This window comes from Syngnathus scovelli, chromosome 2 (genome assembly GCF_024217435.2).
Source record: "Syngnathus scovelli strain Florida chromosome 2, RoL_Ssco_1.2, whole genome shotgun sequence".
NCBI classification, from domain to species: domain Eukaryota; kingdom Metazoa; phylum Chordata; class Actinopteri; order Syngnathiformes; family Syngnathidae; genus Syngnathus; species Syngnathus scovelli.
In genome coordinates, this window is record NC_090848.1 from 16,778,410 (window position 1) to 16,797,461 (window position 19,052).

The following is a 19,052-nucleotide window of genomic DNA, read 5'->3' on the forward strand; positions in this document are numbered from 1 at the left end:
GTCATCGACTGGAAAATAATACACTAGTATAGGATTGCTACAGATGGTCCTTATATTTGTTAAATTTGTAAATGTTACGTTGCATTAAAGTTTATATTAAAAATAACATTTATAAAGTCCGGCAAGTGGCAAACAGCAGGTGGCAGTGTCATACAGCGTTGTGGTGGTACGCAACTGCGTTTTAAGTTCTCGTATCAAGATGCAAAATACTCCATTGTGAACGACAGTTGACTTTTCTAAGTGAATCGGTAAGAGTTTGTTTGTTTGTTTGTATGTTTGTTTTCATTGCACAAACTCTAAAATTGTGATTACATCGACTATTATATTTAGGTACCGTATGTACTTATGGTATTACCGTTAGTGCGGTACTGTCGTAAAGTTGTGTTTAAAGTTGGGGTCAAGGGCATGTTACCAGTTAGAAATAACGAGTTAAACAATAAAATCGTTATTGGATTTCATCTACAGTGTCTGATTTACTCTGAAAGTTATAACAGGAAATTATCGAAGAGCTCCTGAGCCTTGTTTGAGTGCTGTGCTGGTTGGGGCTGGTCAGTGTTGTCACAGGGCAGCATGAGACTGTCATCTTGGAGGGGATGTGTATTTTGGAAAAAAAAGTCCGTTTGACGACTCGCCCGTTCATAACGTAAGTAAACTATGTTCAACTTATTTTATTCTAGGATTAACTTATTGCATTGGATTTGATTAAATGTGTGGAAGGAACAACTGTCCACAGTTGAAGCACAACAGCCACGCAAAGAACTACGCGTGCTTGTTGAAAAGTCCATTTGTAGAATTTTCATGTTATTATGAGCATCTCAAATTGTGCCTGATCTGTTTTAGGATGAATATTATGCGAGTGAGACTATTATCCTTATAAATTTCAATTTGATTAGTTGTACTAAGTTCATCTTCTTGTTCCTTTTTTCAATCACTTCACTGGTTTCTTTTATATCATCAGACTGTCCACTCTGATGAAGGCAGAAGAAACCGCCGTAACATGACAGGTAATGAACCTAAAATAATTAGTTTGATATAAAAGAAACCAGTGAAGTGATTCAATTTGATTAATTATCTGGCTCCTTGCCACATAATTTAAAACCTTGTTGAACTAAATCTTAAACTGCCGACATTCAAAGTAGCATATTCTCACAAATGACAATTTTGGAACTTAGTCGTTTGTCTTGGATTACTATTACTTTTAGTGGCATTCCAAGCTGCTTTGTTCATTCGCTTCTGTTGCAAGATTTTTTTACATTCTTGATAAATTTGCACACTTAGGAATGGCAAACTCTTAATTGACTAACTAGAACAACTTGGGTCAAGCAAGATAATGTATGTTGTGGTTTTGCTACAAGTTTGGTGAAAATTCACCTAAAGCAGATAAAGCAATTTGTTTGCACAGTTTATCACTGTGGTACAGAAGGAATCATAATTGCACCTCTCATGTTTATGACCTATATTAACCAGGAACTAATAATAATGTCAATTAACTAATGTCAAACAATTAAATGTTTGACATTAGTTAAGAGCCGCGCTCGACCAAGTGACATTATAGAATTGTAAAACAACAACTGTTTATGATTAGGGGTGTGCGGTTTTCGATACTTAGTGTACGATACGATTTAACAATGTAACACTTTTCAAAAGTATTGTTTTGATTTGATTAGTCAATTAAAATTGAAAAAAATCCCCCCAAAAATTTCTTACACCCCTTTTAATGATGGTTTTATAATGGTCTTCAATTACATATTAACAGCAAATCTATGGTGTGTTATGTAAAACTGAATTGGTTTGTAACATTGAAATGATGACCAGAAGAGAAATGTCATTAGAGTATACCAAAGAAGATTTTTAATAATTCTTTGCCACATTCACGTGTGTGATTACTTGTTGAATATGGGCTCTGAAAAATGCCCCATAGATCAATGCAGGCATCACGCCGGCTCAGCTGTTAGAAAGACAAACCAGGGGTTGACGTAATGTGTGCCCCAGCCAGGAGTGAGAGCTGACAAGAACAAATAACTTTGATGGGCTGTGGAGTGTACTATACACTTTAATTTCAACATTCTGTATTGAATACAAACAACTCATTAGACAGGGGCAGCCAAACAATAGTTGTTAATATTTTCTGTGCTGTTGTTAGCATTCTGTTGGGATGACTGTGATCCCTTTTTCCAGCATTTCCAAAGGTCCTCACCCTTACAATCAATCCCATCTTATGTGGGATCGTGAGATCGCTTGTTCGTGGGAAGCTTCCACTTCCCACTGTAACTTCGGGCGGAGCAGAACAGACTGCATTTGCCAAGTTGCTCTGTGGGTATTAATAGAAGTTTTGGCTGCTACTTTGATCCCAGTTCCCCACTTGTTCCCAAGCGAACCCTTGTTTCATAACACGAGACCCCCATGATTTCCCCACAACTACCCCCTCTAAGCTGAAAAGAAATGTGTTCTTATTTTAGAGTGGAGAATAACGGAGATGACACAGCTGACAGGAATGATTGCAAGGATTTGTATAAGTATTTTCAGTTTTCAGTATTGAAATAACATTTAAGTTAAGAGCTTGTAATTCACATAGCAGCTGGTATCTGACGGAAAATTAGAATGAAAAATACACTTTGTTGTAACATTTACTGACATTTACTACAATTTTCAGTTTTGAAACGACATTTAAGTGAAGAGCGTGGAATTTAATTTGACACGTCACATAGCAGCTGACGGAAAATTAAAATGAAAAATACACTTTGTTGTAACATTTACTGAATCGTGATATATTTGGAGGGGCTTTTAAATGGTGAGGACAATGCTATTGCAATGTGAGATTCAAGTGAATGTTTATGTAATGTAATTTGAGCACACATGTGCCTAAGTTACGCTGTTAAAATAACAATATTACAACACTGACATGTGGTATAACAATATCATTGTGCTCACAAATTATAATGACTAACTGCAAACAGAACGTTTTCACAGTGCGTTTTCTCCTTCATATTTTTATATTGCAGCCTCATTAAAGAATTATCTCAAATCTCCTCATGATTTTACACACAAGCTACAATGACATCATGGAAAAATTACTTATGCTCGAGGTCATTGACCTCCTGAAAGATGAACCGTTCATTCAGTTTGAGGTTAGGAGCCCTCTGGAGCTGGTTTTCACCCAGGATGTCTCTCAACATTGCTGAATTCACTATTGTGTGTGGTCTGTAATAGATAAAAGAAATGTTTTAAGATTTGAAAAATCCTTACGTGTACCAGAACCCTTAGACCTGATTGCTGCAGAGGGGTTCACTTCTTTCCACAGAGGAATGCTGGAGATCTGACAGAATGAGCAATGGTTTCTTTGTCACTTCTCTGATTAAGATACTGCTCCACTGATTGCTTAGTTCAGTTGGTTGGTCAGCTTTGGAAAGAGTCCTGTTGGTTCTGAACTTCTTAAATTTAAAGATGACGAAGGTCACTGTGCTTACTGGGTTTTCCAAAGCAGCATAAATCTTTTTAGTAATCTGTCCTCAGGGCAAGCATGTCTTGGAAATGTACAAACAATTTATTTGACTTTATGCTTTTTACATCTACGGTACTGAATATACACAATGTTCCGTTTCAAATCATGTCCAACCAAATCAATTGACCAAATTTAAACTGCAGAAATGCTTGAACCTCAATTGTACAATCTTCCCAATTTGCATGATAGCTCAGAAATCCCTAGGAATCCAACAGCTGTCCAAATACTTGTGATACATTTGGGAATCAACAGTGACTGGAAGGAGTCAAGACAAATACAAGACAGCGCATGAATTTGTCAAGGGGCAAACTGGGGAATAACCTCGGTGTGATTAGATGAGGGGAAAGGGAGTAAGTTTAGGGGTGAAGTCGGTGTCATGCTGACCATAATTGAGATGTTTGTCAGGGTGCGCTGGATTTCTTCAATGTTTGCTCTGTGGGAGTTCCCTTTCGTTGTCACGTTGTTTTCTTGTGTTTCATTAGATTAGGCGCATTAGCAAAGCAACTCGGGCGCACAATGCGACATTATTTTTGTTTGTTTTATGAATCAATACTGAGTTGTATTGTTTTGTCCAAATGGTCATTTCTAGTTTATTATTCTAGTTTTGTTCATTTAGTATGGGACAAATTGTTTCTAAATCCAAACAAATTGGGTGGTCAACCAGCATTCCAGAGTGGATTGGGTAAGATCTGTAAAGTTCTGATTTGTTATTGTTTCACCACAATGGTCAGTAAACACTTTTTCTCACGTACTTTGCTTCTTTTGAAGCACCAGAAATAAATTATGAGAAATAGCTATGTCAAGTCTTTCATTGTGCTTTTGAATTGCATTTTCATTCATATAGTATAATTATATGAAACAGATTTGTGACAAATAGTCTGGGAAACCTTCATAGGTGAGTGTTCTGTAGTAACAGCAAATTTAGAAGTTAAATACTTAACGGGCCTTCAATTATTGTTATAATTATATGAAACAGACTTGTGACAAATAAAGCCAGGGAAACATTGATAAGTGAGTGTTCTGTAGTAACAGCAAATTTAGAAGTTAAATACTTAATGGTCGTTTAATTATTATCAAAAGGTTTAAAGGCCTTTAAAAATCAAGACCTGGACTTTTAGAGAACCAAATGTCAATCTGGGATGTAGCCCCTCAGATGGGTAAGGACCCAGGGTCACAGCTCAAGTACAATGGTGGACACACTCACAGCCCGTCAGACTATTGCCTTTTGCTGTAGCCAGGAAGCAGACGAGCCAGGGGCAATGTAGCAAAGACAAAAGAGTCATATTGTATTGAGAATTACTCTATTAAAAGGAAAAGAAAATTCTCATATTAAAACCATTCATTTTCTATCAAGCAGATGTTGGAGGATGACTGAACAGATTGCTGGCAAACTTCAAGGCTTAGCAGCCAGTAAAAAATGAATAAATAGTTCTTTTTGGGGAGAGGTTGTTCCAGTAAGTACTAGAATGACTCAAGTCAGCACTCAGCAGAAGTTGCACAGTCCTCTGGCAAATTGCCTTTAAATGCATTTTACTGGAATAGTCACCCTGAAGCTTTCACATTTTTTCCATAGGCAAAAGATTATTAGGATAAATGGGAAATATGTTAGGAATCACCCTATTTGTCTCGAACTTCAGCTTGTTCGGTCCAGCAGATTTTGCATTTGTTACAACTATAAAACATGCATTCTGTTCTCAGCAACTCAGGCAGTACTAAAATGTGTTTAGCTGGTCAGGGATTGTACAATTATGTCAGGTGGACAAGCAGTTTCCTCTGTTCAACATTTGTGGATAGTTGTGTCACACTACCTTTGTTTAATTCATTGGCAAGTTCCACTTAGTGTAGCTGCCATGATGTCATGCTATTCTTTTGGTATCACTAACACATCCGTGGGGAAAACGTAATCCTTATCAGGAGATAACAATCCAAACCATACCGCGGAGAATTGCATTGTGCTTTTTCAGTGGAACCATATTTGTTAGCCTCATTTCTATCCAGCACTCTGAGGCTGTTTCTGGTTGGTACATTGGTTGTGTGTGTGTGTTTTTGTATGTGTGTTTATTTTGCAAAAAGGATGCAAAATCTGACCCATACACAACTTTCAGGATCCACATGTTGAGTTAATAGTTTAAGTCCAATGGTACCTTTCATGTTGAAGCACCGTTAAAGGTACCACACACCACTTATCACATGAGCTATCACTGTGTCTGGGTTACCTCGTGCTTTGGTGTCAAATTAGTCAATAGCAAGAAGTGCTGCTTTTGTGAAGCGATTCTGTGGTGAACATTTGTCAGGTACATAGTATATGTGCTTTACTTGAGGGTTGTTGGGTTTTGGTTTTTGTTTTTTCGCTCATTTAGCCGTATCTTATGAGTGGTGTCGTGCATTTGAGACCCATCTGTTTGCACTGTTTGACAGCTATCAACTCCCTGCCAGCTGAGTATCATGGACCAATGTCTCCTACTCGATGAAAATCCTCCCCATGTCCCTTTGTGTATTCGTGTAATAATGGTTTATTTTTACCTGTTGGCCTATATAGAAGTGTTTATGTGTGTGTGTGTGTGTGTGTGTGCGTGTGCGTGCGCGTGCGCGTGCGCGTGCGCGCGCGTGTGTGTGTGTGTGTGTGCGTGCGTGCGTGTGCATGCGTGCGTGTGTGTGTTTATGTGTGCATGCGTATACGTGCGTGTGCGTTCGTGTGTACGTTGGTCCTGGTGATGGGAATGTCAAAGGAGGAAGTGGTCACAGGATGACGGAGTGGGAGATAATCGTGTCCTACAGAACCTTCATCCTTCCTTTACAGAGTGCTCAGTCATACAGTACATAAACTCTCTTACTTTTTGGACATAAAAACTGTAAATTGTTGAAGTTGAAAAAAGTTGAAAAACAGCATCATTATGTGAGCTGTATTGTACATTTTTTTTTATGTACTGAGAATATTGCACATACCGTATTTTCCGGACTATAAATCGCTCTGGAGTATAAGTCGCACCAGCCATAAAATAACCCAAAAAGTGAAAAAAAACATATGTAAGTCGCTCCAGAGTACAAGTCGCATTTTGGGGGGCAATTTATTCTACAAAATCCCACACCAAAAACAGTCATGAACGAGCAAAAACAGGCTAAAAGATAGCAAAAAACAGGCTAAACGATAGCAAAAACAGGCTAAACGATAGGTACGCTAACGTGACAAACACAAACAAAGAGCTGAGAACGGGCCTGACGTAACATATAGAGTGATTAAGGTCAACTATTACATAAATAACAGGTTTATAAAACCATCGGTGTCACTCCAATTCATTAAATCCATCGATCGTTCGATACGATAGCAACAGGCTAAACGATAGGTATGCTAACGTGACAAACACAAACGAGGAGCTGAGAACGGGCCTGACGTAACATATAGAGTGATTTAGGACAACTATTACATAAATAACATGTTTATAAAACCATTGGTGTCACTCCAATTCATTAAATCCATTGATCGTTTGATACGATAGCAACAGGCTAAACGATAGGTATGCTAACGTGACAAACACAAACGAAGAGATGAGAATGGGCTTGACGTAACATATAGAGTTATTAAAGAAAACGATTACATGAATAACACGTTTATAAAATCATCGGTGTCACTCCAATTCATTAAATCCATCGATCGTTCTTTGTCAACAATGGGTGCGCGCGGCTAAGGGCGCTTGCACTTCAAAATATTCCACAGGCTCATATAGCGATAGATAAACTATAGTTCAAATAAGTATAATATAACCAATAATATTATCAAACCATCCGTGCACTTTAAATTCATTAAATCCATTGATCAAATTCCTCGTCCTTTGTCAACATCGCCGCGTGTGCGCCCTGACGTCAGCCTCGTCTTTATTCCACAGATCTAGTATATAACTATATTGTAGCGTTAACAAAGTACAAGGATAGACGTGGGTTAAGTAAACGGCTCTTTATTAAACAAAACAAACTTCCAAGCGTGCGGCGGCGTGGACTTCCAGACACGAGAGCTCCATGGCATAGGACCGGGCGTGCGTAATGGCCATGTCCGAGTCTCATGCACCGTTCGCGGACAGCCACTCGGCCGAGCACCGGCCCCCGACTCAGTAGAGTAGGACCGGGCGTGCGTAAAAGCCATAATAGTTTTTCAAACCTTCTACGTCACTCCAAATCCTTAATTCCTTCAAACTCTTTGTCCTCCGTGTCACTTAGAAATGATCACCGCTAATGATGCCGGTAGTCCTTACGTGGGTACGTTTGTCCTTTATGTAAACAACCGCTGCGCCGCGCCGTGCCACTGACGTCAAGTTGAAATAGTAATCCCTTGGTACATCACGGTTCTCCAAACTTTCTTTCTGCTGCTCGATTACTGTTTTGAGCTGCATATTTTACAACTTGAAGTTTGTAACCTGCAAAATATGAGTTTCTTTTTGGTGCCATTTTTCTTAAGCCCACACAGTTGATGAGTCACGGCCAATGGTGAAATTTAGAGCGCCCTCATCCAGTTTCGTCTGAAAATATAATTTTTTTTCAGATGTAGTTTTTTGTTTTGTTTATTTGGTTGTTTTATCAAAGTCAAAGTCTGCTTTATTGTCGGTTTTTTTTTCATATACCAAGACACACAAAGAGATTGAAATTACGTTCCCACTATCCCTCGGTGAGATAGTACACATATGCATACAAGCAACACAAAAAAAACCCAAGAAGGCACAAACAATGAATAAATATGAGTGTTGAATAAATGATAAATAAACAAATAATAATAATAAATATAAGAGGAGCATGCTTGGTAGGCCGATTGAAGACTCCAAATTCTCCCTAGGTGTGAGTGTGAGTGCGATTGGTTGTCTGTCTCTGTGTGCCCTGCGATTGGCTGGCAACCAGTTCAGGGTCTCCCCCGCCTACTGCCCGATGACGGCTGGGATAGGCTCCAGCACGCCAGCAAGCCCCGTGGGAAAAAAGGGCGGCTCGGTGGCGCACTGGGTAGCACGTACGCCTCACAGTTAGGAGGGTGCGGGTTCGATTCCACCTCCGGCCCTCCCTGTGTGGAGTTTGCATGTTCTCCCCGGGCCCGCGTGGGTTTTCTCCGGGCACTCCGGTTTCCTCCCACATTCCAAAAACATGCTTGGTAGGCTGATTGAAGACTCCAAATTGTCCCTAGGTGTGAGTGTGAGTGCGATTGGTTGTCTGTCTCTGTGTGCCTTGCGATTGGCTGGCAACCAATTCAGGGTGTCCCCTGCCTACTGCCCATTGACGGCTGGGATAGGCTCCAGCACGCCCGCGACCCCCGTGGGGACTAAGCTGTTCAGAAAATGGATGGATGGATAAGAGGAGCAAAATGGAGCAAGTGTACATACAGCAGAGAGTGGACTTGGATATGGTGCTTTAAAGTGTTAATAGCTTTATTTGATGTTTTCTCTATTTTTTATGTTTTGAATATGTTCAAGATAAAGATATAAAAGCATGTGAAGTGATCAACTATACTAAAAATAACATGGGAAGTGGTCAACTATACTTGTAAGTAAGTGATGTCTTAATGATCAAGTAAAAATTTGTGAAAAAAACATATATAAGTCGCTCCTGAGTATAAGTCGCCCCCCCACCCAAACTATGAAAAAAAATCACGACTTATAGTCCGGAAATTACGGTAAGTGCTATTTGAAGGTGTTTTCTATGTTGCTATATAGTTCATTTATTTATTTATTTATTTATTTATTATTGCATTCATGCATTTATTCATTTTGGCTTGGGTTTAAAATCAACATGTGAGTCTCATCCTGAGTCTGTGTTGATTTTCTAAAATGAAGTGCAGTTGCTGTGGGAAGAAAAAAAAACATGTCAAGTGTCTCGTTCTGCATAGATGTTTATATAACTGTGAAGTTGTAAAAGGCTAAAATGTATGGCAACATGCAAAAAATATATATTTTTAATAAATAAAAGTGACTGTCAAATGTGAAACTTCATGCAATGGCTGGAGACATGGGCATGGAAGCCTTCTTCCATACAATACCATCTACTTCAGACAGTGCGTGTGTCAATAATCCTAAATCTGGTAAAGCAAAACAACAATGTTTGGATTTCCCATCAGCCTGCGTCATGACCCGCAACCTCATGAGTGCAGTGGAGGTTATTAAAGCAGGGTTAAAGGATGTGGGATGTCCATATCTTCTTAAACAAATACACAATGGTTAGCATTTAAAACCCCACTGGAGCAATAAAAACAGATGCCCCCCTCCCCATAGGAAATAATGGAAATATAAACCATCTTTGCCATGGTTAAAAAAAAAAAAAATTGTATCAACACTTTCTAAACAACGTATTAACTATATTACAACTGTTAAACTAATATTAAAATGTGAAAACAACCTATTTGACAAGTGTGTCGTAATGGGTCATCTAAGCATTCTTAACGATCACAAGTAAGAAAAGATTATATGGTGACTACTACTGTATTTTTATTCCCTTCACACATTCTTCTCTACACAACCAAGGAAACAACAAGAGCGTGCAGAAGCGATTTACTCCACTTTATTATGACAAAATCAGCCAGTAACAGTCGAGTGCCTGAAGCTCTGTTATTTCCATTCAATTTTTTGTGGTGTCAACCATTTTCCATATTATTTGCCAAAGCTGCAACAGGTAAAAACTTCTTTGTGCTACCAACTGCTATAATATATTTCATCTCACTTCAACGCAGTACTAGTCAGATCGAGTAAATTGTCATTATTAACTTCAGCAAGTTTGGGATTCATATTGTGGCACGCTGAGCAGAACTGCAAACTAACCATCATGTATTCATACTTCTCAACATGTTTTTGTTTTGTATTACGAAAACTGTGTTGCTCAGTGACATGTCTACCTGTGGTTCCCTGAAGTATAACACATTCTATTTGACAGTAACTCTCAGTCTAAACATTGGAAGTACAAATGTGTGCTCCTTTAAAGGAAAGCTTGGAAGACATCAGCCGTCTGCCTTGCTCCAAACACAGGCCGTCTTCCCATTAAAGGGAATTATTTCCTAAGGAGCACCCCACAATACAAAGTACTTGGCCATGGTACAATTATGGTCAGAATGTTTGCTAGGAACAATGCTTGAGTGTGTTTGACATTATGAGTTTTAATTGGAACAATACATTCCCACTGGCAGCTGTTTATGTAACGTACAAGGCGTTCTTTATTCTTGATTAACAAGGTGTATCTGCATGTCTACAGGGGACTTTTTAAACCCCCCAAATTCTTAAAAAATAGCTGATCAACAACAAATTTGGAAAAGGAAATCCACAATTATAAGTATGTATATACAACTTGTGTAGATGAGTCAGAATTCCTGCATGGAAGAATGAAGTGTGATGAATTTGGACAAGTAAAATAATGGAAAAAAAGCACGACTTAAAGTTTTAAAAAAAAAAAGTGTGCGGTTGAATTAACTTGTCTATACTGTAAATGTGGATTTTCCTTCAATAGGGCTGTTAGTGCTTCTCACGAGTATGTAAATAATCGTTAAGCTGTCAATTATTTTGTTGATTACTCAATTAATCAGATTTAAAATGATTAATTACATTATTTATTAGTGCTTCTCACGACTATTTGAATACCGTATTTGCCGGTGTATTGGTCGACCTTTTTCGATCCAAAATCGACCGAAAAAAATCTACCTCGACTTATACACCGAGTCATAAAATTTAACTTCGTATTCATCGCTTCAAATGTGATGGTAACCAAGGCCGTTTCTCATGCATCTCATTGTGCGTTGCACTTAGAAAATTTGAACCGGGCGGCGTGCGCGAGTGCGCGGCCCGCTGGAAGTCGAATGAGGCGCCGCGATCTCCTCCGTGGTGCTTATAAACAGCCGATCCGCTCGGCGGGGGCTATTTTCGGCCACTTGGCGCGTGCGCACGGCCTCCCGGATGTGCCGGGCGGGTGCGCGAGCTCGCCGGCCCGCTGGAAGTCGAATGAGGCACCGCGATCTCCTCCGCGGTGCTTATAAACAGCCGATCCGCTCGGCGGGGGCTATTTTCGGCCACTTGGCGCGTGCGCACGGCCTCCCGGATGTGCCGGGCGGGTGCGCGAGCTCGCCAGCCGCTGGAAGTCGAATGAGGCGCCGCGATCTCCTCCGCGGTGCTTATAAACAGCCGATCCGCTCGGCGGGGGCTATTTTCGGCCACTTGGCGCGTGCGCACGGCCTCCCGGATGTGCCGGGCGGGTGCGCGAGCTCGCCGGCCGCTGGAAGTCGAATGAGGCGCCGCGATCTCCTCCGCGGTGCTTATAAAGTGCCGATCCGCTCGGCTTGGAGCTATTTCCGGCCTCCCGTTGGTGCCGGGCGGCGTGCGCGAGCTCGCCGGCCGCAATCTCCTCCGCGGTGCTTATAAACAGCCGCATGCGCACGGCCTCCCGGAATTTGAACACATTTCGTCAATAAATTTCGCATATTGAATTTTGAAGTTTAATATAATGCAACAATTGAGCTCGACTTATACAAAGGATATATCATAAAATCGTAAATTTCCGTCGAATTTTAGGGGGTCGACTTATACACCGAGTCGACCTGTACACCGGCAAATACGGTAATCATTAAGCTATCAATGATTTTGTCGATTACTAAATTAATCAGATTTAAAATGATTAATTACATTATTTCCAAATAACAGTACAGTAAATGCACAAACAAATTGTGATTCATTTTTGCCACACCCGTAATTTCCATTCTATTGTTGGAAAAAACTGGAGTAAACTTGGCCGACCAGTGTCCAAGAACAGATTGCGCTTGACCTTTAAGGTTTCGGTGTACATAGGTCACATTCCCACAGTTATGGTTTTCTTGAAAGATACTTTTTTTTTCTTGAAAGATGTATTTACAGGAAACAGTAAGGACAATCAGCCATGAACTCAGTTTACAACAAAATGAAACACTGACTTTTTGGCCAGGTCATCCAAACATTCAATGATGTGGTGTTTGTTTTCTCCCCTTAAGGATTTAAAACTGCTCCAACGGAAGAAAGACCTCGTTGTTAAAAATGCGACCCTGCTATCGAAATTGTTCTTTCTCAGATGATGACCAGTCATAGTCAGAAAATCTCTAGGGAATTTGCTGTCCTCTTGTATTTCACATGACTTCTTTTCTTGATAGATGAACAAAGCATGAACGCGAAGACCACACATGATGGCTTCTAATGTATTTTGTTGTTCCTTTAGTGACATGTGGCGGAGCAGAACCCTCTCACTGATATTTGCACTGTTGCTGGGCTCAGAGGTAAGTACACTAAACCAAGTGACTGATTGCGGTTGTTGCCCGCTCACCTTGTTTGATGAGGTCTGGAGCTCTTTCTAAAATCAGTGGAGAAAAAAAAGTAGTTGGAGGGAAAAAAAAAAAAAATGGAGCAAATTTCATAGGCAACATCTTACAATGTCTATGAAATCCAAAATATTGTTGTAAAACAAAAAAAAATAATATGAATTGGTGTTGTATATCAATGTGAGCATACATTTTGATGACAATAAAAGACAATTAATTTTCAGTGGTGGTTCGCTTTAATATTTATTGTATGATAAACAATTAAGTGAGTCAGATGAAATTGGAAATTAATTGTTTGAGAAAGGGTGGATCTTCCTGAAATGAATCTTGACCACTACCATTATCCAGGTTACATGGTGCGATGATGTGGAATACATGACTGCGGATGACCAGCAAGAGAATTTGGGCAACATATCAACAGTCCTTGGAACGACGCGTCACCAGATTCTGGCTGCGCAGTTCGAGTGCTACCTGAAGATAATCCACGATCCACCACGAGCAGAAGAAGGTGATGTGTTTTTTTAACTTGTTGGATAAGAATGTAAAAATGTCTCTACTATGTATTTATATTCTTTATATTTACAATGGGAAAATTCTAAATGAATCAGGGGTCGACCAGCATCTGACAGACTGAGGTCGGCCAAACCATGAAAAGAGAAAGCAAAGTGGCCACATGTGTCATTTCAAAGTACACAGAGTCATCTCTCATTTCCCTCAGACGGCCTTTTGTGTTTTGGTGCTTTAGTAATTCATTCAGATATACGTACATACTGTACTGCGGTTGCTGCAAAGAAAGAGGATGTGAGTATGAAAGAAAGGAAACTTGGCCTTTGTCTGGTGGAGCTGCTTTTTACAGCTGCTTGCTTCTAATCCGCCTTTGAAATGGTATTTCGTGATCGGTTTCCCAACATGCTGCTGGGCAGCTTGCTACTACCGGGCTTCCGGCTATTGTTGGACAAAACGATCGAGAGTATTTTGCAGAGTGAATTTATATGACGGAGTTTTAAACATTTAAATTCTTATGTATCTGCGTGATTCTGCCGCATGCATTTGTTAGCTCTCTATTCACTGTAACAATTGAGTTTCCATATTTTAAATCATGCTCACAATTTACCATATCCAATCATCCGCCATTTCAGTCATTTGCGCCTACCTTGTGTGAGGTACTCTGAGGTCAAGGCTTCAGACATTGAAGTGAACTTTACAACATTCGTGGCAAATTTCAAACAATTAACCATTGTTATATTGTCTCAACGCATTGGTTGTAGTATTCCTTTTGTTTCATTCCATTAGAGTGGAGGAACCCTTTGTGTTTTCCAGGCCTCATATTTCTTGTATCTACTGCCCCCTGCAGGTAATTACTGCAACCGCACATGGGACGGCTGGCTGTGTTGGGGGGATTCGTCTCCAGGGACGGTCATACAGATGTGCCCTGAATACTTCCACGATTTTGACCCTGCTGGTAAGGCCAGGACAAGGTCAATACAAAACCAATTATTCAATCTTGCAAAGTCAATTTTATCATCTTGTTCAACAGAAAAAGTTACCAAAGTTTGTAACCCTGATGGACAGTGGTTCCACCACCCAGACAGCAACAGAGTGTGGTCCAACTACACACAATGTCAGTTCTACACTAAGGACAAACTCAAGGTGATCATAATACACTCAAATCTCTTTCTTAGGGGTACAATGAAAAACTGTAAGAAAAAGCTATTGAGAAGCTTGTCTGAAAATAACTCCAACTGAGGTGGTTTTGACTTGTTTTGTACAGTTTGCCATCAGTCTGTACTACCTGGCCATGGTAGGACATGGCCTCTCCATTGTCTCCCTCATCATCTGCCTTGTCATCTTCTCTTATTTCAAGTGAGTGAATTTGAGTCCTTTCAAAGTCAGTGCGAATTTGTGTTTTGTTGTTTACCTCCAGGTGACACAACTTTGTTAAGAAGCCCTGCTTAGATGGGGCTGTTTGCTGAATTCATGTCTTAGCCATGTGTATGTTTTTACTCTCTGAGTGGCTTTTGAAAAGCTAACAAATGACAGATGTTGATGCTTGGCAATCTGTATTTTTACAGCGGCGACATAGACGCCAGCGTCCTCGCACCTTTGATGCATTTTTTTCAATATCCAGTTGAAAAAAAAATTATTTGTCAGGGTAATATTGTCAAAAGACATTGAAATCCGAGTAAATAAACTCTTCAGGGACCATAGCTGGTGGTATAATAATTACGATTGCAATGATTTGACACACAGATGTATTTCTATTTCCACAATATTTCTTTTTCCAATAGGAAACTAGGGGAATGGAAATGAATGAAAATGTGGAATGCTTTTTTCATCAGTCGAGGATCCACTGTATAAACAAAAAAAAATGGGGGGAATAAAAAATGTGTATATCTACAGAATTTGAATACACCCATTATTAAGAATGTTACACCTTTGCCATTTTTTCAGGAGTCTTAGCTGCCAGAGAATCTCCCTCCATAAGAACATGTTCCTCTCCTTCATTTTCAACTCGATTGTAACCATCATGTGGCTCTCTCTGACAGTCGCCAACAACCAGGCCATAAACACAAGCAACCCTGTGAGTTCACCACACCGTAATAATGAAAAAACATTGACTTGAGTCGGCACAAATTGTTTGTGGTGATTTTAGTATTAGAATTCACACCTTCTCCCCTGGTAGATGAGCTGTAAAGTGTTGGCTGTGCTCACCCAATACACATTGACCTCAAACTACTTCTGGATGCTGTGCGAGGGCATCTACCTTCACACGCTCATTATCGTGGCCGTCTTTGTTGGAGAGCAGAAGCTCTTCTGGTACTATGTCTTGGGGTGGGGTAAGTACTGTCAACATCATCACGTCATTAGATGGACTTTGTAGTACATGTCTAAAATCGCTGGCTACCACTTGTTTACAGACTGATACCGGTACTCACTGAGTACTCACCGATAACCGGTTACCAAGATCTCTAGTACTTTTGATTTAAAAAAAAAAAAAAAAGGGGGGGGTTATAGTAATTACATTTTAAAATCATTTAACCCAATGCAATTCGATGTGAGTGTAGACGGGTATTTTTTTTCGTTTGCTTGGGATACATTATATGAATAAGCTATCATTGTATTGATACAAAATACAGTAGTCATAGAACAAGGGGTAGAATGTAATATATTTTTACTTCTTCCTATTGCCTTTCCAACTGTAAAAGTGTGCTTAATGACTATTTTGATGTGCATACTGGAAGAGAAGTCTGATGTGTGTCTATCGTCAGGCTTTCCCATCATTCCTGCCATCACCTATGCTGTTGCTCGTGGGCTCTTCTTTAATGATAAGTAAGTGACCAGGGTAATGATGTCATCATGGGTTATGGATGAGGTCATGTATGTGTGGGTTGGGATTAATAGCAGGTTAGGTATCAGGATTAGGTTAGGTTTTTGGATTGGGACTCTTTGGATTCGGTTTAGGGTTCATGATGAGGTTAGGGTGAAGTCAATAGGTTAGGATGCCTTTGTTTTAGGGTTTAGGATTAAGTGAAAGTATCCATTGAGGCGGATTAGAGGTTAGATCAACCCCCGTTGCCGTGCCTTATTGTGGCACTAACTAATTCTGTATGCGTCTCAGGTGTTGGATCAACTCAAACACTTACCTGCTTTACATCATTCATGGACCCATCCAAGCAGCGCTGCTGGTGAGCAATTGATTACAGTATCCTCTCAGCAGATACTTGATTAGGTACACATGGACATTCTGTTGAGCTGCAAAGAGATCCAATGCTGCAACTAATAGTGGTTAACATGTTGAATTGACATACCTCTGATAGTGTCACTCAAAACTGAGCACTATAATATCGTACTAATTGCTCGCTCATCCACCTTTCGTTTATACGCAGGTAAACTTGTTCTTCCTCCTGAACATTTTGCGGGTTCTGATCACCAAGCTTAAGGAGACCCACTGTGCCGAGTCCACAACCTACATGAAGGCCGTGAGAGCCACGCTTATCCTTGTCCCTCTGCTCGGAGTCCAGTTCATTCTTGTTCCCTGGAGGCCAGAAGGGCGCATCAGCCGGGCCATATATGATTTCTTTATAAATATCTTCTGTCATTTCCAGGTAAGAACCATAAAACCTTTGCCATTTCAAAAGTGAAAATTAAAAAAGAAAAATGTAATAGTATTTGTTTGGTGTATATTATTTACTTCTCACTGCCGCTATTTGGGTTACTGCTGAGATTATTAGGGAGAAGGTCTTCAAAATTTCTTTCATTAACCCGAGCATTAACTTCAGCTTTATTGTTGATTTATGATGTCTTTTACATCATGTACTTCAGAGCCACTATGTAAATTGTCGCTATTCTTCATGTTGATCCTTTTATTTTACAGGGACTCCTGGTGGCAATTATATTGTGTTTCTGCAATAGTGAGGTATGTTAACAATACAAGACACAAAGTCGGCATTAGTTGGACTCTCGCTCTTTGTCGAGTATATTGATTTTTGTGGGATGAACATCAATGTCTTCATTCTTGTGGTCTTCGGTGAAAACAATTGGACCATTATGTGGTCATGCTAACTTGTCAGTTTAATTTGATTTCTCGGCTCGGTGTTGCACTGGTTAGCACGGCTAGGAGGATGCTGGTTCGATTCCACCTATGATCTTCCCTGTTTGCATGTTCTCCCTGTGCCCACGTGGGCTTTTTCGGGGCACTCCGGTTTCCTCCCACATTCCACAAACATGCTTGGTAGGCCGATTGAGCACTCCAAATTGCCCCTAGGTGTGAGTGCAAGTGCGAGTGCAGATGGTTGTTTGTCTCTGTGTGCCCTGCGATTGGCTGGCAACCGGTTCAGGGTGTCCCCCGCCTACTGCCGATGACTGCTGGGATAGGCTCCAGCACACCCGCAACCCCCGTGGGGACAAGCGGTATAGAACAGAATGGATGGATGAAAATGATTTCAATGAACAATTTGGACATCTGCCGAAGCAAATAAAGTGCACTATGCTTGAAACTACAATACACAATATCCTTGAGGTCATACCTCTGCTCATCAAGCAACTTGGCTCTCAATTGTCTATTTAAATGCCTTTTTATTCTTATTTTTATTATTGCTATTATTGAATTTTGAATGTCACCACTGTTTTGTTGTCACCATAAGGCCCAAACGGCACTGCAGAGGAAATGGGCCCAGTGGAAATCGGCGTGGGGTAAGACGGGCTGGGGAGAGACCCCCGTTAGCAACAGCCACTTCAGCTACCACCACAACTCATCAATTACAGAGACCAGTCGCGCCACCGTCAGCATGGAACAGCCTAATACGCATTGGAAAAGCGGCGAGGACGCTGGCTTCCTGTCCGGGAGGCAGCCAGGGAGAAGTGTGGAGTGCACCAATGGGGAGGTGGATGTGCTCAACAAGCCGCACCTCACTGAAATGTGACATAGTTGAAGGGGTATCTATTTGTTTGTTTGTTTTTTGTTTAAGAAAAAAAATGTATCCTGTATTATTTTTGGACCATGAAGCGCATTTAAAGTCCTTTGAATTTTCTCCCGCGTGCCCCATGTATGGAAGTCCGCTTTTCAGTTCGTCGTCTGTAATTCAAATTCCTTGCTATTTATTCCAAGCATCTAATCGCATCTAATTAGCAGCACCTTTTTCTTCAAACCTTTTTCTTTTTTTACTATCGGAGCCCCTCCTCAGCTCCACTTGAATCAACACCCGTGTAAATTGCACAGCAAACAAAAGCACACAATACCCAGCCCAAATCTAGCATAATCTATCAAATACATAATCCGAATAATCGATTTGACACACAATACTTCAGAAAGATATTGCTGTTTATAATTGGAATGAATGATGAATGAAATGTATAATTGTATAAAAATAGACTCGTTCATTGAAATTGCACCTAATATTTTGGCGCGCCTAATTGTCCATAAACGGTAGACCTACCTATTATTAGAGGACTTGCAAAACAAGCATACATTTTGTGATAACAGCTTCGGTTTACGCACATGTATACACTGTTAAATACACAATGTATATTATTTTGTAGTACTTATATTAAGTTAATGTACAATATGTGGCTGTAGAATCTTTGATTTATTTCTCATTTCATGGATGGATGGGTGAACTAGTTGAGAAAAATAAAAAGTCCATAGGTCGCATATATTTAAGGAACTACTTGGTCTACTGTGAATCTTATTATTCAGAATATCAAATCCAAGTAACATGCAGCAGTACAAGCGAGGGGTGACCATTTTGAAATGCTATA

At 40.2% G+C, this 19,052-nt stretch overlaps 1 protein-coding gene across 1 annotated transcript; it reads left to right on the forward strand.

Moving 5' to 3' along the window:
- Nucleotides 1–485: 485 nt before the first annotated feature.
- Nucleotides 486–18,961, forward strand: calcrl2 (calcitonin receptor-like 2). The gene is made up of 13 exons (XM_049755034.2): nt 486–643; nt 12,695–12,752; nt 13,143–13,302; nt 14,149–14,256; nt 14,332–14,444; nt 14,566–14,657; nt 15,246–15,375; nt 15,478–15,631; nt 16,064–16,124; nt 16,414–16,480; nt 16,682–16,900; nt 17,170–17,211; nt 17,939–18,961. The coding sequence occupies exons 1-13, from the start codon at nt 594–596 to the stop codon at nt 18,215–18,217; spliced, it is 1,533 nt and encodes a 510-aa protein (XP_049610991.1). The 5' UTR covers nt 486–593; the 3' UTR covers nt 18,218–18,961.
- Nucleotides 18,962–19,052: the final 91 nt, after the last annotated feature.